The sequence below is a fragment of the Bos grunniens genome, chromosome 22, assembly GCF_055505025.1.
Source record: "Bos grunniens cultivar Pamir isolate PY7600 chromosome 22, Bosgru_T2T1.0, whole genome shotgun sequence".
NCBI classification, from domain to species: domain Eukaryota; kingdom Metazoa; phylum Chordata; class Mammalia; order Artiodactyla; family Bovidae; genus Bos; species Bos grunniens.
The window spans coordinates 12,306,461-12,329,634 of NC_141186.1; the positions used below are offsets into that span (position 1 = coordinate 12,306,461).

The following is a 23,174-nucleotide window of genomic DNA, read 5'->3' on the forward strand; positions in this document are numbered from 1 at the left end:
ATATGCACATATTCGTTCGTTTGTTGTTTAGTCGCTAAGTCATGTCCGACTCTTTCGCGACCCCATGGACTGTAGCCCACCAGGCTCCTCTGTCCATGGAATTGTCCAGGCAAGAACACTGGAGTGGGTTGCCATTTCCTCCTCCAAGGGATCTTCCCGACCCAGGTCTCCTGCTTTGGCAGGCAGATTCTTTACCACTGAGCCATCAGGGAAGCCCTGATATGCATATATATATATATTTTTTTTTTTTTTTCTTCTTTTTCTTTCTTGATTTGTGTCTGTCTGGAAAGTCTAGGAAGGAGAGATTTTTTTTTTTTTTGGTAGGCTTATTTATCCTCGAGCCCAGCACACAGTAGGTGCTCAGTAAATACTTGGCAAGTACTTTTAGACCTGGCTGTGGTGAGCAGTCTGGGAGATGGCATGTGCCTGGTGCTGCGCCGTGGGGCGGGCTCACCGTGTCCGGGGGGCGCTCCAGCTTCATAGGGTGGAGGAGGTGACTCCCTGGGGAGGTGGCCTCGGGGTCTCCTGCCCCCAGCAAGGAGACCACCCCGTTACAGTCCACAGTGCTGTTCCTTTTGCCGTTGAGCACGTGGCCGGGAGTTGAGGTTCCGGGACTGGGCTGTCCCAGGGTACTAGGCCGCCGCAGGGGCCAAGGCACCAGCAGTGATGTGCGGTGGCTCTCACTGTCCCCGGCGGTGCTGTTTTCATCGTCCGCAAAATCTGTCTCGGAGCCCAGGTCCCGTCGGCGGAAGGTGAAAATGCTCCCGTGGCTGGAGCGCGGCTTCATGGAGGTCCTGCTGAGGCCATGGGTGATGCTGAAACGATTCTGAAGGCACGGAGAGAGGACATGGCTGGGACAGCGTTTCACGTGCTCCCGGCCTGTCACTCACGGTATCGGCCCCGGCTCAACTTGGAGCACTGAGGGCTTCTGTCTGCCACATAGGAACCGAGGGGGCTGAACTAGGGGTGCTCCGAGGAGGGGTGCAGATTACAGGCAATCCTGCATTTTCTGGGGTCTCTGCTCACCTGAGGCCTGGGCTCCTGGGGCTCTGAGACTGAAGCTCATATGGGAAAGAAGCAGCAGAAGGCTCCTGATGGTATAGACAGGCCTGGCCCGAGCAGGACCTCGGCAATCAGCCACATCCCTTGCTCATCTGGGCATGTCTGTGAGCTCCTACCAATCCACATGATGGGGGTGCCCCCAACTCCAGTGCTGGGACTTAGCTGAGGTTGGGGATACGCTAACACCCAAACCTACCCTATCCCTCTGCCCAGGGCTTCTCCACTCTAAGAGTGGCCATGGGAAACAGGAGGGACTGGGAGGGGGCTCAAGGAATATTTTCCTTGGGGAGCAACCATGGGGGCTCTGACAGCACTAGGCTTAGCATGATGGCTTTTGGATGCCAGATCCATCCTGAAAGGGGCAGAGCTGCAGCTGGGGGTTACCACTGCTCGGGGACCATCCTCTGAGTCGGACTTGGGGAACTTGTCGTCCCCACACTCTTCCGTCCCTGAAGACATTCGTTTTCTTCTCTTGCTCCTTCTCTCGTGGGTGGTTACTGGGGCCAATGGGGACATCTCCAAGGAGCTGCGGGACACGGTGTCCACACCCCTGATGGCGAGGGCCTGAAAAATGGTGGTAGAAGGGGTGTCATGGTCATGGAGACAGGGTGCAGACTCAAGCCAAGGTAGGCCAGGCAACTATCAGCACCTTGGTTTTCCCCAACAGTAAGTGCACTTGCCCACTCACCCCAAAAGGGGGGCATTATGGAGAGGTGTGCACAGACAGACCCAGGATGTTTCGAGAAACATCCAGATCCAGGGAGGAGGAGAGTAGTGGCGAAAGTGGACAGCTCATGAAAGAGTAGAGTGTTGGGCAGGTGCGACTGGGGGTGTTGATGAGCAGAAGTGACAGAACTAGAGGGCAGGGGATCTTCTAGAAGGTTTGGCTGGCCAAAATGGGTGCTGGAGGAGGTGGAATAGGGCAGTTTGTGGATGTCCTTGGCCTGGCTTCTAAAAGGTTTGTTCTGCAGTTAGCTGCCAGCACCCATGTGTGGGACTGTGGGGACAGCCACGGCAGCATTACCAGTCCTCATTTGCTGAGCCTGAGCCTTTGACCTTGGATCTTCCTATCCCAACAGAAGGTATCCCTTGACCAGGATAAACTATGTCTATGGACACAAGATTCTCTTTTACCCAGCATGCACTGGGCTCACAGTGACCGCTTTTAGCCTGGAGCCACCACCTTTATCCACCTGGCACCACTTCATCCGGAAGAGACCATGGTCATAGGGAAGAGCTTTCCCCCAGCAGGCACCATCCTCATAAGGCCCACCTTCACTCAGCAGGCACCACTTACACCCACCTCATGAACAGGCTCTGTCTTCACTCAGCAGCTAACAAATTTTTATTCAGCAGACACCACATTCACAGGAAATATCTATACCCACCAGACACTTGCTTTATCCAGCAGGTACCAGCTTTACCCAGCATGCATCACTTACAGCCACCAGCTGTACCCAACATGCATCATACCTCCAGACACTGGTTTTGCACAGCAGGTACCAGCTTTACCCAACATGCATCACACCCCCAGATACCAGTATGACCCAGCAGGTATCACGCTTGTAGGCACCCATGGTCAGGTGAAGGCTTGGTCTGGAGGTTCCTTGGCTGCACTGCTCACTCACCTCCTGCTCTTTCTTGAGCAACTCCATGGCTTCCTGGAATCGCTTTTCCTTCTCCTCTGTCTCTGCGATGGTGGCTTGGTTTTGCTCCTCGTAGGCCATGGCGACCACAGCCAGGATCAAGTTCACCAAGTAGAAGGAGCCCAGGAAGATGACCAGCATGAAGAAGATCATGTAGATCTTCCCTGCAGACCTCAGGGTCTGGAGGAGCAAGGGGGCAGAGGTCATCTTCACTGGGGCTCCATCTGGGTCATGGGCGTAAATTCCAAGTTGCCCAGCCTGGCTGTGCCAGGGGTTCAAACGGCCACAGCATGGAGAGGCAGTAGAACATGTCCCGCCTAAAGACAGAAGCATCTTAACCTACAGAGAGGGACCTACATACATCGAGCGGTGCCCCACTCGTGGGAGGAGGCAGAATGCTCCAGTTGACAGAGCAAGTATTGCATCACGTAGGGTGAACTAGCGTCCCACTCACAGAGCACAGAGTGTCTTATACAGAGGGCTGGGTCCTTGGTCACAACAGAAGGCAAGTTTCTCTGCCTGCTGAGCCCCGCCCCTCAAGAGCCCTCTGTCCCCACTCTGTTCTGGCCAGTGGGGAAGCTGCTGGGGCCGCCTGTAGCTAGTCACTTCTGCAGCCTGGGCCCTGCTGCTGGGCGCTCAGCCCATCCTGGCGGCCTTGCGCACCCACGTACCTGCTGGTAGAGGCGCTCCCAGCAGTCCTGCGTCATCAGTCGGAAGAGTGCGAGGAAGGCCCAGGCGAAGGAGTCGAAGCTGGTGTAGCCATGGTCAGGGTTCTCGCCTGCCTTCAGGCACCTGTAGCCCTCGGGACATGTCCTGTGGCCAGACGCACCAACTCTGTTCCACGCTGTGAGAGGGCCTCTGTCCCCGAGACTCTAGTTCCACACAGCGGGGTCCTGCCTTCCTGATTTTTCACACTGTGCCTCCCACCCGGGACAGGCTTCTCCTTTTCTCTTCATCTGTCTGCTGCCAGGCCTAAATCCAGCTCCCTCTGTCCACACGACATGCCATCCCAGCTGGTGTCTGCATTGCTTCTCCCCTCGCAGAGGAAGTGTCCAGGGCCTGGCTCAGGTTTCCTCCCTGCCTGCCCACCCCAGGGGAGCTGGGCACAGGGCAGACACTCAGGGGGAGCACTGAGGCTGAGCTGAATAGGCCAGACCCGGGCAAAAGCCAGACCATGGGGTTGCGGGACGACTCCGGGCTGTACAGACTGGGGCCCAGCCATGTCTGGAGGGGACAGTCTCTCTCCCAAAAGGGAGCACTGGGCTGGAGCCATGAGTGGACTGTGAGACAGGATGGGGACAAGGGAAACTTGGCAAGTAGGAGGATGCAACCAAGGGGCCTCTGCGCCTTGCTGATGTGCTAAATTAAGAAAAGAAGACTTTCTCTTTGGCAACAAGAAGGGCTCTGGAACTCCACAGTCAGACGAGCAGGCCTACCGCCCCGCAGAGCACTCCCCTCGGTAAGCCTGTGTGGCCCTGCGGAGCAGTTACCCTGCCCGAGGTGCAGGCGCACACAGGGCCCCAGAAGATGCACGTGGCACCGGGCGTCTCTGGGAGCCACACCCCGCTTGCCCTGGAGGAGAGTCTAGGCCACCAGGGGAGGCCATGCTTACTCTTAACCTGATGGACAGTTCAAGACAGAGAAAGCGAAGACTGGAGGGGGAGGGTGCCACCCTGGGGGGCTTTGGGAAGGGAATGGAGCCAGGGTTGGACTGGTGGGGGGCCCTGCGGTGCTTCCTGGGTCCTCTCTTCAGCATTCTGTCTGCCCTCCCTACAGAGGTGAGCCCCCTTCTCTTTCTTTACCTCTCCCGGCTGTCTCCCTGTGGGGGTGGGGGGAATCTTCCAGAGACCTGGCTGGGAAGAGAACCAGGGAAAGGTCTTGCTGTCCCTGGCATCAAGGGCATAAACAGAAAGCACTGGAAGGAGAGTCCCCTGGCTGGGTGAGGTGGCCCTGGGGGGTGGGTGGTACATACCCAGCGTCGGAGCTGTTCCCACACAGTAACACGTCAGAGGTGCCATTCTTGAGTAGGTAATTTTCTGGAAGAGAAGCATCTGATAAGGAGGGGCGTGTGGGGTCCAGACTCCTGGGGTTTCCAACTTACATCCTGGATGTGGGGAGGGGTACAGAGGCACCACTGGGTGTCTTCCGTCTGCTTCTCTGCTCCGGCCCTGACCTCTGCCCTCTGGCTAGGTTTGAGGCAATGCTGGCTGCTTCTCTGGCCTTCTGCTTGCTCCTCCTCAGACAGTCACCTGTCAGTGTCCCCAGTGGACTCAGGAAGTCCCCACAGGGAACTTCTACACCTGCTCCAATCACTCAGAGGCCAACCTCGGTCATGAGAGGCCACGAACTAGGAGGCAGGGGTCTGTTCAGACTGGGCTAAGGTTGGACCAGGTAAGACATGGGACACCAATCCCGTCGCCTCCACTCTGAGGCCATCTATCAGTCCCCCTCCCGCCCCACTACCTGCCTCGGTCTTAGGCAGCAGTTTTCCAAGACCAGCAGCATCAAGCATCAACTGGGAGAAAGGCAACTTTCCAGGGATACCAACTCAGAAACTCAGGAGGTGGGGCCCAGCAGTCTGTGTTTCCCGGAACCTTCCCAGTGACTCTTGCATGCATGAAAGTTTTGGAACTGCTGCTACATGGCCACAGCTGCATCACAAGCAGATTCACTCACAGAGTTTCCATCTATTTCATTTTTCCAAAGTGGACTGCTGGTGTAGGTTAGAGGCCTTGACTTCAGAATGGCCCTTGGGGCCCTTGTAGACGAGCACATGGCCTTGTACCACCATCTACCATCAACCTTTGGTCCAGACTGATGGCTCTAGACAAGGGGGGTTCTGGCCATCAGCCTGGAGGATGGAAGTGTAACCCACACGGCAGTGAGACAACCTGAGGGGCCCACATGGCTTTGCAGCATCACAGAGCTTGTCCTGGGCTGCACACGGATGGAATTAACATCCTGACAAGGATCACTGACCTCAAGTGACAAAGCCCATGCCAGGCAGTTGGGGTCTCCACTCTGAAGCCTCAAAAACTGTCCCAGCTCTGTTCCCCGACCCCTTCCCAAGAGAAAACCCTCCCCCTGCAGGCAGGCTGGTTTCTTCACCATTCCTGACCCTGCAAACGTGGTAACTGCTGTTCTCCTATCTATCTCTCCATCCTCCTGCTCTTCAAGGGTCATCTCCCCATGCAGCCTGAGAACTCAGTGCTAAGACTGCTCTTCTGCCGTCCTCTCTCCCGGAGCCCCAGAGGGCAGGGGCGGGGATCCCTGACACCCAGCCAGGTCTCTAGGGGGGCGGGTAGGGCTTGGATGTCCCCGGAAGGAGACCTGTATGGGAGATGCCCGGCCCTGGGTGGGAGATGCCCAGCTCTGGTGGGGGTGTCAGAACACTGCCAGGGGGCCACAGAGCCAAGTCGGCACCTGGGTCGTTGAGGTAGTCGTCCAGCGATGCCCAGATCAGGCCGTCGGCCTCCACGGAGGCATTGGTGCTGTTGGTGCCGTTGAGCACCGTGAAGTTGCGGACGCACTTGTGCCTCAGGTTGCCCATGAAGAGCTGAAGGCCGATGAGGGCGAAGACGCTGAGGCAGAAGACCGTGAGGACCATCACATCGGCCAGCTTCTTCACAGACTGGATCAGGGCCCCCACGATGGTCTTCAGGCCTGGGGGAGGCAGGCAGAGCGCGGGGTCACCTGTGGTGCCACACCCCCTGCCCCAGTGAGCAGGGGCCGGGCCTGAGGGGCGCTGGGCTGGGCGGGCGATCATGAGGTGTGGGCACAGGAGGGAGGCCTCTCTTGGGTTTTTCAGACCAAAGCTCCCCCCTTCCTCTGCTGCCGAGATTCTGTCCTGATCCCCTGCAGCGGGAGCCCAGCCTGGAGTGCCTCTGTGTGTCTTCAGAGGGGCCTCGTTCTCTTTGCTCTCCCATAGCCAGATACCTGATATAAGCACGGACAGTGCTGTTTCCTTGAAGGAGAAAACACTTGAAGCCTGTCCCTCTCTCACTGGTCCCTTTAAATGTGGTCCCTGGGAAGGAGACAGAGGGCCAGGCCCATTGCAGGGCAATGGAGAGCCTTGGCCTTGACCCTGAGATGGGAAGAGACACAGCCATTCTCAGCAGGGGAACGTGTAAGCCAGGCAGGTGTGTGTGGGGGTGTGGGATCCGGCAAGGCTGTGGTGGGGGATGTCCCAAGGAGCCTGTTCTGCCTCAGGTCACACTTTTTGGGAAAGGCTCAGGGGCGCCTGTTTTGTGTTTTCCTCCTCTGCCCTGTGCCCTGGGGACTCGTCCCCGTCCATCCTGCTCCCCAAAGCTGAAAGGCCTGATGTGTTAGTTGCACGGCCCGTTCCCTGCAGAAGCCAGCACGTGTGGACGCCTTTGGTGTGACACTTGGCTGCGGGCCTGTGGCAAGTTCACAAGTTCGAGCAGAGCATAGGCAGCGAGGGAGCTTTTCTGCCAGCAGCGGGGACTCACCCCCTCCACCCCTCCTCCCCAGCCCTCCATCAAAGCGGCCAGATCTCAGATTAAGCCCCATCCATCCATCGTCCAGCCGGTTAATGTGTTAGGAGCACCCGTGTGGCAGTGCCCATGACTCAGAGACAAGGAGGCAGCGATGGGCAAACACGGGAGAGGGGAGAGGAAGTCCTCCCCACAGTGCCAGCAACGCTGCTGCCAGCCCAGGGCTCGGAGGCACTCAGCGTCCTCTGGGAAATCGTCCTGGCAGATGTTGGCAACTGCCTGGGCAGTGAGTGGACCTCGAAGGGGTCTGGGCCCGGAGTAGTGGTGGTGGTGGTGATGGGATTCACGAGCCCTCTGTAGTCCGGGACTATGCTTCATTTCTAGCAGAGCTTCTGGGACCCTGTGGTGGGCGTCTGGTTCTCCTCGCCATGCCCACTGAAAGAGGCACGGGGAAGGGGGCAAAGTGAGCGGCAGTGGGCAGCAGCTCACATTTCCAAACTGGACTCTGCCTCCACAGCATCTTTGGCCTAAAGCACTCAGTTCAAGGCTCTGAACACCTCCTAGTCTATGGAGACAGTGTTCTTGGGGACAGTCAGTTGGCGACCCATCCCTTTAACCACTTCTCAGATTGATGAGAGTCCACTTCTGGCCAGGAGGATTCCAACCAGGGACAGGGGTTCTCTCTGAAAAGACCCAGGAAGGGATGGGTCCTGGCGGATCAAATGGGAAAGTCTCCCTCCACTGAAGCTCTAACAGGCTGGCTGTTAGAAACCAACCATTCCGATTCCTTTCCATTTTAAAGCAAAGGAGACTGAGGTCTGGAGAGAGCCACGGCTATTAAGCCTCAGCGCAGGGGACAGCTCCTCCAGGGAGACTTCCGTAATGCTGACCACAGCATTTTCCTGATGCTCACTTTCAGGAGCTGCTGTCTGGCAGCTTTGAAGAGATCCAGTGGGGCTGGGCTGGGAATGGCGGGCTCCCTCTCCTTTAACCCGAGACGGAGAAACAGTTTCCTGTCACCCTTTTGTAATAAAACAAACTGGGGCATGCCTTTTCTTAATGGCTCTGGTCAGTGTGCTTTCCTACCTTCGCCGGGTATGTGCTATAAAGTCCCCAGGGCCCTAGAGGACAGACCCTGAAGTATCTGAGGATGTGTGTGTACCAAGGCCAATGACACCTGTTACGACGGTGGGGTGGGGGAGGCTTCATGGGAGTTGGAGCAGCCTGTCCCACTCACTATGAGCTCTTAGCATGCCTGGGCCACTTGTGGGGAGTGTGGGGGCAAGTTGCTCCTGTGCTCAGCCCATGGTGGGATCAGAGCCAGAAAGAGCATTCTGAGGCTCAGTGTGAAGTCAGCATGAGTAGGGGCTCCCCTTATATGATAAATGAGCCCCACCAGGGGAGGCCGAACTTCAGGGAGCTCAGACCAGGGCCCCTGGCTCCCTGGAGGCAGCAACAGCCAAAAGCAGGCCAAGGGCCCAGGACCCATCTGCTTTCCAAATCAGGAGTGGATACCACCATCTGGTTCTGCCGTCTCTCCAGATCGGTGGCATACAAACTGTTTTCAGCTGCCTGCTCAAAAGAAGCACCTGCTCCAGTTCTGAGTGTGGACATGCTGGGAGGCGCCTCTGGGCTCTGACAGCGTCAGAAGTCTTAGAGAACGTTCCTAGATGGATGGGGTTGACTGGCTTTCTGGAGAGGCCACCGGGGCCTTAGCCGCTTTCCCGGGGACAATTGCCAACATGTTGTCAAGGAGAATTTCTTCCCGAGGCTACCATGCACGGTTTGCTAAACGTCTACCGCACGTGCAGCGAGGGCTGTTAGACGCCAAGGCCCGGCGGCGCCTGTCCACAGAGTACGCTCTGATCACAGAATGGGGCGCGAGTGCCAGCTGTGCGTGTATCACCCAGGGGGCTCAGGGCAGGGACGGGGCGCTCAGCCACCAAAGGCCACGCCCATGCTGTCTTTCTGGGCTCTGGGTGTGGTTTCCCTGCAAATAGCTCTTTTAGTGTCCTGATCGCAGGACGATGCTTCAAGGGGAAGCAACACACACATAAACTTTGACCTCTTCCGATGGTTGAGTTCAGTTTGGGAAAGCAATCACTGTCCTGGGGAGAATTTGGGTTCAACCCAGGACCTTCCATGGTGTACTCTGGGCCCCCGGGGGTCTGTGGTGCTGGGCTTTGCTGGGGTGGGTCTGGAGCCCCTTTGAAGCACCGAGGGGACAACCGTGTCCACTGCCGATAGCCCCCACATCCGAGCTCTGGGAAAGGTACTCTGGGGACAGGCACATTCGGGGGGACCTTCCCGAGGGTCGCCTTGGCCCCCAGGTGGCTGGAAAGGCCCGAGCGAACCCCTCCAGCCTTGGCGTTTAACCTGATTTTCACCTGAAATGACTGATATAGTTTTCAGGGCCCGGAGGACTCGGAAGGTACGTAAAGCTGAGACATTGCCCAGGTCCACAAATTCAGTGGTGTATCTGTAACAGGGGAAATTCACACACAAGAGTGACAACACACCAGGAGGACACACGTCGGGGCGGGGGTGGGGGAGACAGAGAGAGAGTCACTTGTAGCTGAGATCCGGGAGCAAAGCTGAGCATCTTACCTGGGATAACTGAAATAGTTTTTAGAGCTCTCAGGACTCTGAAAGTTCGAAGAGCCGACAAATTGCCTAGTTTTATATTTTCTGATACATACCTGCAGAATCAAACCACAGTTATTGGGAATTACAAAGCAGCAGCTCAGCCCACCCTCCCCGACCAGCCCTCTCTCTTCTCCCGCTCCCACGGGAAGGGCTGGGCATGACCCGCAGCCTCCCCCAGGTCTTTTTCCTGCTCTCATCCCTCCTGCCATGGGGACCTCAGCGAGGATGCCTTAAGAGTGTCCACAGGGCAAGCTCCCAGGCAACTCTCTTGGTGACGGCGCTAGGAGGCGGCTACTCTGCCACATGCTCCATGCCACTGGAGACTGACGCCTGGCCACATGGTGGGGTCTGGGGCTGGGGACATGGCCAAGAGGGAGACTCCATTTTCCAGGGGGAAAGTGATAAAGGAAGCAAGCGGCTGTCTGGCCCCAGTTGTGCCATGTGTCTTCTGCAGTGTCATGGCTCATGCCTTGAAGCTCTGACCTGTGGGACTCAGAAGCCCTAGAGACCACTGTAGAGGCATGGCTGGATGTCTGAAGTTAGTCTGCTTGCTCCTTCCAACCACAGATCTCTGTGCATGGGCTGGTTCAGGACTCCCTGAAGTCAGAAGGTGGCGGTGACCTGAGAACTCAGAGGAAGAAGACTTCCCAAGAGGATGCTTTGGAAGGCGAGATGGGAGGTTGCCCAGATAGTGAGCTCTTTGACTACAGGCAATGGCCAACAAAAGAAGAGGAAAAAAGCAGGTTGTGGAGTCCTAGGGATGTGCCAACCCCTCTCCCATGAGGCCACCTCTGTCTTGGTGTCCCCTTCCGATGGGTCTCCATGGGAGGAATCATCTTGGGAAGTAAGCAGCCCGCCTGGGGATATGTCCTGCTCAGGCCCGAGTAGTGTTTAGCTGGGCTGAGTGGCCATGGGCCCAACTTGGACAACAGATTCCATAGCCCCAGAAGGAAGGTGTCAGTCTCCGGGGGGCTGGGCCCACCCAAGCAGAGCACAAGGACATGCGTGGATGGGTCCCATGACCAGGCTGTCTGAGCATGGATGGATAGTGTGTGCCCGGGGCCGTCGGGAGAGTGGCAAGTGACTGGTGATATTTAATCAAAGGTTTCACATCCAAGGTGTCTGACATTTAACCGAAGGTGTCTGATGTTTGACAAAGAACAGCGGACTCTGGATGGCTCACGTGTAACCAAGTGTGTCCGACCCGGTGTCTGAGTGACATCAGCCCAGCGACGCTGGGTGAGTGTCGAGGGTGGGTTGACAGGGCTGATGGACTCACTCTGCCAGTCAGGGTGGCCCTCCAGGCCCTTCCACTCTGCTTAGAGCTTCTGCATGTGCCTTCAAGCTCTGGGGGTCTGCAGGGAGGGATGTGGCAGGCTGCGCCAGGGACTCAGTGTCCTGAGGTTGGTCGGGTCCGCCTGACCAGCGCTGACACCAGCTTCCTGTCCGTCGACTCACGGGCTCCTCCATCCTCATGGGGCTCTGTGGACCAAGCCTGCTCCCTCCTCACTCTCCATATCCCTTCAGGGATAGGAAGTCAGCAGACTCATTCTCAGTAGAGCTTTCCTTCTGTCTGTACCAGGTCCTTTCTATGGTGTGGTTTCCATTTCTTCCACTGGACTCACGGCAGCCTGCAAATCTTTCTTGGTTGCAATAGTCAGATACAGCCCTGGCTCCCGATGGGAGGTGAACATCACCTCATCTGTTGATTCGGTTGAAGCTCCCTCTCCACTTTGGATGGCTAGTCCACTTTCTGTGAGGGCTCTGACCCTCAGGCCTCAGAGGGTCGCACATTCTCCTCTCAGGCTTGGACTCTGTCCTGATGAGGTGTGGCCATGGGACTGTCAGGATGAACCTGCACCACTGCCAACGTCACTGTTACATGGAAGCCACCGTTCCGGCCTGCAGGTGGCTCTGGGTCCATTTTCTGCGGCTACTCCAGTGGGTGTGCCCCAGAACTGGGCTTTCTTGCTGAGGACACTGGCTTCAAGGCTGAGTCTCCTGGGTATAGGGAATGGGCAGAGAGCTGTGCCAGAGAGGGGGCCAACTCCTTCAGTCTCTTGTCCCTTCCAGACCCTGCCTGTTCCCTCGGGTCTCCAGGGAAGCCCTGCCCATGTCCTGCTTGGATTTAGCCAGTCTGTGCCCGTCCCAGTGTAGACCCTGCCTCCCCCACCCCTTAAGGGTCCCTAGCATCAGCAGTGCTTGCCCTCTAGTCAGCACCTGCTGGGCACAGGGAAGCCAAAACCCCAAGGGGTGTGCTCCCCATAGCCTTCAAGGCCAGTGGCGTGGCTGAGAATGGGGCGGGGCCAGCGGCCAAAATACTGAGGAGGAAGAAGCCTGGAAGGCGGGGTGCAGGGCAGGGTGAGGGCAAGGTGTGTCTGTGAGCACGTCTGTGACACGGGGGGCTATTGCCTCTTTTACTCGACCCAGAACCTGGTGCCTGACTACTTCCCATCTCGGGGCCCTAGACCCTCACCGAAGCCTCTTCTGGGGCCCTGGAGTACGGCAAGGCAGGAGAGACCCTATATCTAGCAAAGGGGCAGCTTCAACAGTGCCCCAGAGCCGGGTGGAGCAGAGATCTGTGCCGCCCAGATGCTCCATCGAGCCATTCTACTCTTTCTGCGGGGGCCGAGCCTCAGGGCAGGGGCAGACAGCTGGGGTGGGATCACGGGCCCTGACACAGAAAGAGCAGACGGTGGTGGGTGAGAGTTCTACCCCATCACACCAGCCCCAGTGCGAGAGGCTTTTGGAAGCTGAGGAGCCACGAGGAGGGCAGAGCCCGGCTTTGCTCCTGCTCAGCCCCCATCTGGTCAGGCGGCCCTCCCATTCCAGGCAGACGGCCCCTCCTGGGCTGCAAGGCAGAGGTACAGCCGGCACGTTAGCTGCTGCGGTGATTGCCACCCTCTCCTCTCTGCCCTCCCTGCCTTCCCTTCCAGGTTTGGTTTCCATAACAACCCCAGAAGGTGGGAGGCAGCTGGTAATGCCCAGCTGAAAGGGGGGCCACAGGAAGAGCTCCGGCTGGAGGGTTGCAAGTGGAGCCTGACAGGCTTCCTGGCACCCTCCTCTGACCCTCCACTCTAAAGTGGGTGGGACTGGGGATCAGGTGCAAGCCTAAGTCAGAAACATCAGATTAGGGGTGCTTCTCAAGGTTACGAGTTAGGAGACCTGGTTTGAGTCCCTGTGTTGCTGCTGATTCATCCTACAATTTGAGGCAAGGGGTAGGCTCTCTTTGAGCCTCAGTTTCTCCATCATCAAAACGGAGGGGAGGTGGGGGAATGTCAGTGAACAGAGCTTTCCTGCCACTCTGATTATTCTAGGAGCCCCACATTACTGAATCACTTTGGTTATAGCAGAATGCTTTTCACTGCATCACCACAGCAGTAATTCATTGTTTTCGCAAAGCAGGAGCACCGTCAATTGAAGTGCTGGGCCAGTCTAGCCCAGAGAGCAAATCTGGCATTCCAACGGGCCCGGCAGCTCCAGGGGAAGTGAGCGGGCCATTTCTTGTGAGACATTCAGAAACGTGGAAACAGTCTGGTCGCCGTGGAGGTTCGCTCTGCTTTTTCAGCCCAGGGTCAGTGTAGAATGAGGGCAGGAGGCCTTGGTGAGCAAGGCACTCCTGCTCTGCGATTCTGAATGAAGAGAGTAGTTTCCCTTGGGGTTCCGTGGAGGGGGTGGGCGCTGACCTGGATCCTCTCACGAGCCAGGACAGGAGGACTTCCTAAGAGCTAGATGGAGAGGACTCGGAGCACCGCCCAGAGCCACGGGCTGAAGACAAGGCAAAGCCTGGCTCCTGACATCAGACAAGGGGCCCAGGGTTCTGGGTGTGTTGTTGCAATAACCCAGTTCTCTGCTCAGGCTCCAGGATAGGAAGGTAGGGAAGGCTCAGGCAGACGCGGTACCCTCCTCCTGTGACTTCAGGCCCTCAGGGGTCTGTGGATCACCGCCCACCTCCCGCAGGGCACCTGAGAGCCTGGGCCTGGGGATCCTACTCCACTCTCATCAGTCGTGGCTCAGACACAGAGAACGCTACCTCCCTTCTCACACCTGGGACTCGCCTCCCAGCTCTGTGTTCTCAGTTGATGACCCTGCTTCTTACCACAGAGAAAACAGAAGCAATCAGGAGAGAAAGTCCTTCTCTCATCATCGGATCTATCAATCCACCCCCACTGCCCCTGGGAATTCTGTCTTCCCTGCTCTTATGGCCAACACTCCCCCCAGACCCTGGATTCCTGACCCCTCGGGGCCAGCTCAAGGGCTTTGGTCCTGCAGTTGGCCCCTTTCCACCATCACCAACTTGCCCTCTCTCCTGGATCGTTCCCATCAACCTGCACAGATGCTCCCTTCTTTAAGGGTTTTCCCTTCACCCATCCTCCCCTCTGATCACCATCCTACCTTGGGTCCTCTTTTAGAGTAAACCCCACAGACCAGATGGGTACACTTGCCCTGCTCCACTCTCTTCCCACCCTGCCTTGAGCCCTCTCTAATCAGCTGTGTCCCCCATCATGTCAAGGTCAAAGTCATCTGCCCTTTTTACGTTGTTGACTCCAACAGTGCAGCTCAGTTCTCACGAGCCTCCTTGTGGTTCCTTTCGAGTCACGTCCCCTCGCTGGCTTTCAGGACACTGCTCTCTCCTGGTTTTCCTCAGCCTTCCCCGGGGGTTCCTTCCAGTCTCTTTGCTCCATCCTCCTTCTTCCTGACTTCAGGATGTCGGAGCGTCCCAGGGTACAGTCCCCAGGCGGCTTCCCATCCCTGGCGACTCTCCCAGATGATCTCATCCGGTCTCCTGGCTTTAAATACCATCCGTATCCCGATGGCTTCTAAATTTATACCTCCGAGTGGACCTCTTTCCTGAACTCCAGGCTGGAAGATCCAGTTGCTGACTCGGTATCTCACCCTGGATGCTTTCAGACTTAATATATTCCACACCGGATATTCGAGTCTTCTCCTCCCTGCGTTCTCCAGGCCGACACATGGTCACACCGGCCACCCAGCTGCTCAAGCCAAGAGCTGCCTCGAGGCCTCCTGTCAGCCCTACTTTCAAACACCCCCAGGATCTGAGCATATCTCACACTTTCTCCACTGGAACCCTGGTCCCAGCCGCCACCCTCTCTCTCCTGGCCCCCAATACAGCCTCTGTGCTTACCCTTCCCCAGAGTCGCACCCACAGAGCAGCCAGGGCCACCTCCTCGAAGGTAAAGCAGAGTGCGTCCCTCCCTGCTTTTAACCCCCATCAGCTCTCATCACACTTGGCTCTTTTCTCGGCCTGTAGGTTTGAAGTCTGTCTCCCACAGCCCAGGGCTCTTGCCCTTGTTTGCTCTGTCTAGGCCTAAATCGACACTGGATTCCGGGTGACTGGTAGCCCCCTCCGAGCCTCGGTTTCCCCACCTATAAAAGGGTGGGCTGGAGTCAGCTGACCAGTATCGTGCCTAGAAATGGGGGCTCTGCTGCCTGTTCTGACCGGAAGACAGAGAGCACCCCATCATCAAGGTCCAGCCTCTCTCTTTCCCTCTCTCCTCCACTGCATAGCTGAGCTCAGAGCCACTCACATCTAAGGGCCAATAAAGACTTCGTCATGAACAGGCCGATTTAGTCAATCTGAGAAACCTAGAAAGCGGCAGCGGAACTGCACGTCGGATAACACCCAGCTCCACACCACCCCTTCACCAGCGGGGAAAGTGAGGCTCGAAAGGGCAGGGAGTATAACCCTCACCGGCTCTGCTGTTGCCAAGGTGCAGCACCCAGCCCTGCACCCACTGGGCTCTCCACACACATCAGTCTTTCGGAATGGGTTTGATGGCTAAGCCCCTGACCACGACTCCTGCATGACAGGCCTGCCCTGATCCCTCCAGCCTGCCAGAACCCAGCCTCCGTTGTCTGAGCTATCCAGAGCGGCATGCCTCAATCCAGCCCCTGGGCAAGAGGTCTCCTCCCAGGCAAGGAAGTGCGGCTTCAGCCGGTGGAGCAGCAGGCCTAGGGTCGCACTTGCTCACTGCGTCCCCGGCGTCAGTCTGCTCATCTGTAAACTGGAGATAAGGAACCTCAATCCCGTCTACCTCTCTGGCTGGTGTGAGGACCTAGTGGATCATATCGGTGACTAGGGGTCTCGCAATGTGCCAGACGTGGGGTCTGTGAATGGAGATTGAAGCCACGCCAGGGTGCCTGGCAGGAGCTCCTGGGGATGTCTGGCCACTCCTCTGGGCTCCTTTGATCTCTCTTCTGCAGTTTAAGTCACCTTGGAGTCCAGGTCACTTTTCATAGTGGTCCAGAGATTTCAGGTTGTAACACTGGTTTCCCTTGACGGAAAGCACAGAGGATGCGAAACCTGAATCTTAATGAAGCCCCTTGAGCACAAGGCTGCCACGGAGCCACAGATGAGCCAGTGGCCCTGAGCCCTAAGGAAGCCTGAGCTACCCTGAACCCGTCTCTCCCCACCAGGATGAGCCAAGGGCCTCCGTGCCGTCTTCCACCTCCACAGCAGGAAAGCGCGTTGCTCTGCAGCCACCTGTGGAGCTGGCGTGGCCTCAGCCTGGGGCCAGGAGTGGCGCCCTCGCCCCTCAGTGTGGCCTCTCCCAGAAAGCGCAGCCACAAGGTACTTACGCCATGATGATCACGCTGAAGTCCAGCCAGTTCCACGGGTCCCGAAGGAAGGTGAACGCGTGCAGGCAGAAGCCTCGAGCCAGAATCTTGACCAGAGACTCAAAGGTGTAGATGGCAGTGAAGGTGTACCTGGGGAGGAGAGATCAGCGGGGGGGTGAAGCCTGTAGGCCAGTTGGCATGAGCCCTGTGCATCTTTCCCCCTCGGCGAGGGCCCTCAGACCAGGCTCTCTGCAAAGCCCCCCGGGCAGAGCTGGAGTTGGGAGTTGGAGCTTTGTTCCAAAAACCTGGTCGGCTAATGCATCATCCCGTTTACTCAGCATCGTGCACAGGCCTCCCACATTCCCGTGTGAACTCTCTATCTTCTCTCAGTTGTCTTGATGTAAGAAGACCCTTCACCTGTCTCCTCACCGCAGCCCTGGGGGTTGAGGTACCCTCTGTGGCCACTGTCGGGCTGTCAGGACACTCAGAGCCATGGCCCCGCGCTTCTGTTTGTGGATTCTCAGTGGACAGCCTGGTCTATCGTCAACCACCTGTGGGTAGGTGGGTACAGGGGTCTGCCTTGGCTTTGAAAGCGGGTTGATGTTCTAACACCTGGGACTAGAAGACGGCTGTTCTCCGAGCTTGGGGCCAGCGGAGCAACCCCAAAGGCTCAGATGCCGGGGCTGCGGCCCACAGGGCCAGACGAGGAAAGGGCCACGGCCCTGCTGGTCTCCGGGTCTTAGCAGCTGGATGCGGAGCGCAGCGTCAGTGATGCTGCCGGGCCCTGTGTGAACGAGGCAAGCCACCTAGGGAAGAGAGGCTTCCCCAGCCTTTTGGTGGTCCCCTGAAAACAAGAGCCAAATGCACCAGGGGTGCTGGGTCCTCTTAGAGCCCATAGGGCAGGTACTTTCATCTGGGAAGGAAGAACCAGGCAGCTTTCTAAAACTGGTTATAGGAAGTAGGATCTAGGGAAAAGAGACAGCAGCGTGTGGTGCTGAGCTAGGGAGAGCCGGGGGCCCTTTCGCAGTGCCCACTCCCCCTAGCTGCACAGTTTGAAGGGGTTACTTCTCCAGTTCTCTCTCATCTGTCAAACGGGCCCAGCGGCCATACCTGCCCTACTGGGTTGTCGTGAGGGTCACGGGACATGATGCTTACAGTTCTAGGACAGTGCCTGGTGCGCACCAAGCGTTCATTCAATTATTAATTAGTATTGCCTCTGTGCATTCTCCAAAACCATCAGGTGGGTCAGGGAGAAAGCCCTCTTTTTGCCAACCCAGAGAGCTTCCTCTCCTGACGACACAAATCAAAGCACAAATTTGGCAGGACTGGAAGCAGCAAGAGAGGGAAGGGCTGGGCCAAGGGCGCCCCAGGTGGGTGAGTCGTGGGTCTCTGCTCATGTGACCTTGAGGCCAGGAGTCTCGAAAGGGAAAGGCAGAGGGGGCAGGGCCTGCTGGAGAGGCCCTGGGGATACTCACTCGACATATTTGGTCCAGGGCGGAGGGTCGTGCTGGGCCATGAACACGCAGTTGGTCAGAATGGTACACATGATGAGCATGCTGAAGAGCGTGGCGCAATGTCAAGGAAGGTCGCCTGCAGGGGGCCAACCGGCCGCCACCACCAGCGGGCCCCACCCCTGGGCCCCACCCCACCAGGCCAAGGCTGCTAGGTGGACGAGACGAGGGCTCCCAGGAGACACACCGGGGCTCTGCCCAGTCCTTGCCAATCCCTCCCCTCTGAGGCTGCACACCTGCCCTGCTCCACGGCCTCTGACAGGGACCAGACCCTTGAATTTGAGCTATTAGCAGAGTCCTTTGTAGGGCCCATCCTAGAGGGATGGATGGAAGGAAGGAACCTCCCAGACCTCAGAGGTTTTTACCTTTATAAACGGCTGCTCAGAGGCCACTGTTTTGGGGGGAGGGAAGCCACGATGGCAGGGCTCTGAGTGCCCTCCTCCACTTCTATGGGAGTGGCCCAGGCTGACCTTTGAATCAGGACTTCTGCCAAAACCTATATGCCTTGTCAGGACACACTGTCCTGGGGGGAAGCAGGAGACGGGTTCTCTGGCTGTTGCTTCTTTTGCACAGGCTTTTCTCTCTTGGCCTCTGCTCCACCTGGTACCCTGCTTCTCTCCTTCAAGGAGCTCCTCAGGGTGGTCTGCCCTGACTCCTTGCTTATTGCATCCCCAGGGCACCGGGCACCCCTCTGTTAGCATGTCTGCCTCCCTGAATGACAGCTTCCCTCTGTTCCCACCAGAAGGGGAGCTCTTTAAATGCCACGACTGTGTCTTGGGCAGCCTTGGGCACTTGGCCTCGAACCGAACTGCTCCAGGCCTTGTCTGATCCCTGACTCCTTGGCTCCAAGTCCCAGACGCTGCTTCAGACTGGATGAAGCTCTGCCTGACCGCCATGGCCTCTCTCACCTCTACCAGGACTGCAGAGGAACAAAGGCCAGACCCTGGGCCTCCTGTGGGCGGGGACACCCTAGGGTCCCGGCCCAGAACAAGGACACTCTGCTGCCCTCAGGAATCCTCTCCCGAGTCTGACTGAGGAAACGGCTTCCCACCCCTGCAGCTGCTCCCACGGTCACCATCTTGCCATGGCATGGTCCTGCAGGGTGATTCACATGGACGCCCCAGGTGCTGCAGTAACTGAACTCCGGGGGCCTGCCTTTTCCCTCCCCATCACAGTTCCACCCTTTCCCATGGCCTGCCCAACCTCAGGCCCAATGCGGAGTCCAGTGCAGTCAGACTGGAGAGGGGGCTGAGCTAGCGTTTTGATTTCTGGAAGAGGGCTGGCCCAGCGGGGGAGAGAGGTGGGATGTCTTCCACACCTCCAGTGCTTCTTGGAGAGAATCCAGGGAATCAGGCAATAGCATGTTAGATCCAGCCTGCAGCTTTATAGCGAATTCTCCAATTTCTCATCTGAGATGACAGGGGTCAGATTTGGAGACCCTCACCCCTAGTTAAAACAGGGTTCAGTTCAGTTCAGTTACTCAGTTGTGTCCGATTCTTTGCGACCCCATGGACTGTAGAACATCAGGCTTCCTTGTCCATCACCAACTCCCGGAGCTTGCTCAAACTCATGTCCATTGAGTTGGTGATGCCATCCAACCATCTCATCCTCTGTCATCCCCTTCTCCTCCTGCTCTCAATCTTTCCCAGCATCAGGGTCTTTTCCAATGAGTCAGTTCTTCACATCAGGTGGCCAAAGTATTGGAGTTTCAGCTTCAGCATCAGTCCTTCCAATGAATATTCTGGACTGACTTCCTTTAGGATTGACTGGTTGGATCTCTTTGCAGTCCAAGGGACTCTCAAGAGTCTTCTTCAATATCACAGTTCAAAAGCATCAATTCTTTGGCACTCAGCTTTCTTTATAGTCCAACTCTCACATCCATACATGACCACTGGAAAGTCATATGACTACTGGAAAGCTGGTAGCTCAGCTCAGAGGCCAGAACTGCAAGGAGCCTTGATTTCTCCCCAGCTAGGGGGCACCTCCCAGACACTGGGGTCCTTCCCTCAGCTTGGTATCTGTCCCTCCCTCTGCCTGGGGGAGGGTCTCCACCACTGGGCCTAGCTCCTTCTCCAGCATTCAAGGGCAGATTAGATAACCATCTCAATAGCCCTTCTCCCCTACACACACACACACACACACACACACACACACACACACACATTCCTCACACCCTGGCTCCCTGCCAAGGCTTTCCTCACTGGGCAGGGAGTTAACAAGCTCCCTTAACCGGCCTTTGTTCATCCCCAAAGGTCCATTGCTTAACTGTCTACTGAGGATCAGATGACTCCTGAAATATGAAGGTAATGATGCTAACCACAAGTATTTATTGAGCCCTTCCTAGGTGCCAGGCTCTGCTGTCTGCACCCATTGACTATTTCTCTCCTCCCAAGAATGCAGGAGGTGGAGACTTCTTCCCCATTCTAGAGATGAGGAGACTGAGGCACAAAGAGGTTACCTTGAAGGATACTCTAGTAGGTAGAGAAATGCCCCCCAGCAAAGACAATCACGTCCTAATCCCTGGAAACTATAACCGTTCATGTAGATGGCAAAGGGGACTTTGCAGATGTGATTGAATTAAGGATCGGGTGATTATCCTGGATTATCTGGGTGGGCCCAATGTCATCACAGGGTCCTTATAAAAGAGGACCAGCAGGCGTCAGCATGATGTTCGTGAGAAAGACTCCACCAGCTGTTGCTGACTTTGGAAATGGAAGGAGGCCAGAGCCGAGGATTTTCCGCAGCCCCTGGAAAACAGAAAAACCTAGAAAACGGATTCTGTCTGTGAACCTCCAGAAAGAACTTCGGCCCTGTGGATACCTTGTTTTTAGCCCAGTGAGATCTTTTTTGGACTTCTGACCTCCAGAACCATAAGACGACAAGTCTGCATTGTTTCAAGCTGCTAAGTCTCTGGTAATTTGTTGTAGCAGCTGCAAAAAATGACTGTGGGTCCAACCCTGGTCAATAGCAGAGCCCAGATCTGAGACCTGGCCGTCCTGATGCAGGCTCCACTCTGAACTCCGCTGCAGCCTCACCATCTCTGCACAATGACAGCAAAGTCCCCTGGTCCCTTCCCTCACCTCCAAACTGAAGGGCCTGTGGGAATCACATTGTTTCAGGCCCTCAGTCACCAAGTGGGAGTGCCATCCCACACTTGGACTCTGACACCCACAGGCACGCTGAAAACCATGGGGTGAAGAGCTCTGTAAAGTGTGTGCAGACAGCCACCCAGGAAGACGAACTGAATTATTTGTCATTTTTAAGAACCCACCTCACGTGAGCATAAGGGCGTGGCTCTGTGTGGGGGACAGGGAGACCTCCAAGCCATTGAACTGCTTCAAGATAGGAGATTATGAAAAATCAGACTGGTCTCCAGTGAGGCTGGGCAGGAAGGCTTCCTGGAGGAGGCATTCACATAGGCTCTGGAGGCTGGTTAGGGTTCCTCCAGCAAACAGCCCAGCTGGTCCTGGGGAAGCTCAGGACTAGAGAGATGCCTGTCTGAGGAACCGAGCCTCTCCCCGCTGTGGTCATAGCACTCACGGCTCTCATCAGCGTGGAGAAAAGGCTGGTTGGCAGACAGCAGCAGTGTGGACAGGCTGCCTTGGACCAGAGGACTCAGCTGGACACAGACAGAGGTGAACTGCAGTCTGACATCAAGACTTAGGGAAGAGCCAGAGCGGACAGCCCTTCTGAGCCCTGCCAGCCACGGCCTGCGCTGCACAGGGGGAAAGGAAAGGCGCCATCTGAATGAATTTTGGCTTCTCCAGACTCAGCAATGCCCTAGCGTGAGTTGCCGAGACTCCAGTCTCTGCCACTTGACTGCTCAAAACCCTGCCTGGCTCTCCAGTTCTTGAGGACGGCCCTGCCGTTACTCTCAGTCGTTGTTGGGTAGGTGTGTGAGCGTGTGACCTTTTCCTACATAGACTGAGCCTCTCGTCCACGTGACTCTGCCCAAGCATCCCTGAGTTCCCATGGAGCCACCACACAGCCAATACCAGAGAGAGAAGCCAGGCACGCTCCCGGCCGGAGCGCACCTGTTTGCGCTGCCTGGTGGCTGCAGGCCGATGGCTGGGCGGGTTTCGTGCGTGGGCAGCGGCAGAGGCCAGCTCTCCAGGGCTGAGCCGAGCCGAACATCTTCAATCCTGTCATGTCATTGTCCCTAAACACCCACTCCCAGCCTCGTAATTAAAATGCCAGCAAGGACTGCCAGCCTGGGTTGTGGGGAATGCCTGAAACTGGGGCCGCCTGTCTTCAGATGCTAAGGAGTCAAAAAACTCCCAATGAGAAGGGAATTAACAGTAGGCATATTTTCATATATTTGTTCTATTAAATGAACACACACACCACACACACACACACACACACACACACACGGTTTGATTGCCCATTTGAATCTAGAAGAACGTGGGAGGATTTTGTGAACATATCCTGTGCACCCAGAAAGGCAAAATGCTGCTCGCCATGAATGTGCAGCGTCTCTGAATGTGACTGCAGTGGAATTTGGAGTTCTGTTGGTTTCTTTTATTTAATCCTGGCAGGAACACATTCTGCAGGATTATAACAAAAATACATCGGGAAAAAAAGTTCTCCATGCCCATATTTACTTTTTAGGCAACTTCCCAGGGACGCACTGCGAGCATGGAGCCCAGAGCAAAGCTGAACAGAGTTATCGTGCGCTTGCGAGCCGGTCCCTGGGAATGCCTGGATTGTCACAAGTGAGAGGAATTTCTTTCTGGAGAGCAGGGCCTGTGTTCCTGCCCGCTTTCAAGTAGTCTTTGTCCTTACTGCCCTTTCCAAAGGGCCTGGCACAAAACTTTGCACATTGGGGGCTGAGATGTTTGAATATCTGTAGAAATGTAAGCCAGAGAAAGCGATGGCACCCGACTCCCGTACTCTTGCCTGGAAAATCCCATGGACGGAGGAGCCTGGTAGGCTGCAGTCCATGGGGTCGCAAACAGTCGGAAACGACTGAGCGACTTCACTTTCAGTTTTTACTTTCATGCATTGGAGAAGGAAATGGCAACCCACTCCAGTGTTCTTGCCTGGAGAATCCCAGGGACGGCGGAACCTGGTGGGCTGCTGTCTATGGGGTCGCACAGAGTCGGACACAACTGAAGCGACTTAGCAGCAGCAGCAGCAGGAATGTAAGCAGATAATTAGCTTCAGTTTTGCAACATGAAAAAGTTACTAAAGATCTGTGGCACAGCAATGTCAGCATGACTGTTCTGGACACTTAAGAATGGTTAAGATGGTCAATTTTATATGTTTTATACCAC

At 56.4% G+C, this 23,174-nt stretch overlaps 1 protein-coding gene across 11 annotated transcripts in view; it reads right to left on the bottom strand.

Moving 5' to 3' along the window:
* Positions 1 to 23,174, bottom strand: part of SCN5A (sodium voltage-gated channel alpha subunit 5) — a 108,044-nt gene that overhangs the window by 61,208 nt on the left and 23,662 nt on the right. For 7 of the 11 annotated variants that reach the window (XM_086365961.1, XM_086365963.1, XM_086365959.1 and 4 more), the window contains exons 4-12: positions 17,863 to 17,952; positions 16,409 to 16,537; positions 9,550 to 9,641; positions 6,132 to 6,371; positions 4,681 to 4,744; positions 3,380 to 3,521; positions 2,691 to 2,888; positions 1,447 to 1,626; positions 455 to 826 (exon numbers count right to left, since the gene is read on the bottom strand). In XM_086365961.1, coding sequence (XP_086222087.1) covers positions 455 to 826; positions 1,447 to 1,626; positions 2,691 to 2,888; positions 3,380 to 3,521; positions 4,681 to 4,744; positions 6,132 to 6,371; positions 9,550 to 9,641; positions 16,409 to 16,537; positions 17,863 to 17,952 — 1,507 coding nt within the window. Of the gene's footprint in view, positions 1 to 454; positions 827 to 1,446; positions 1,627 to 2,690; positions 2,889 to 3,379; positions 3,522 to 4,680; positions 4,745 to 6,131; positions 6,372 to 9,549; positions 9,642 to 9,769; positions 9,862 to 16,408; positions 16,538 to 17,862; positions 17,953 to 23,174 lie in introns of all 11 variants that reach the window. The other 4 variants (XM_086365962.1, XM_086365960.1, XM_086365956.1 and 1 more) reach the window with 1 other exon arrangement.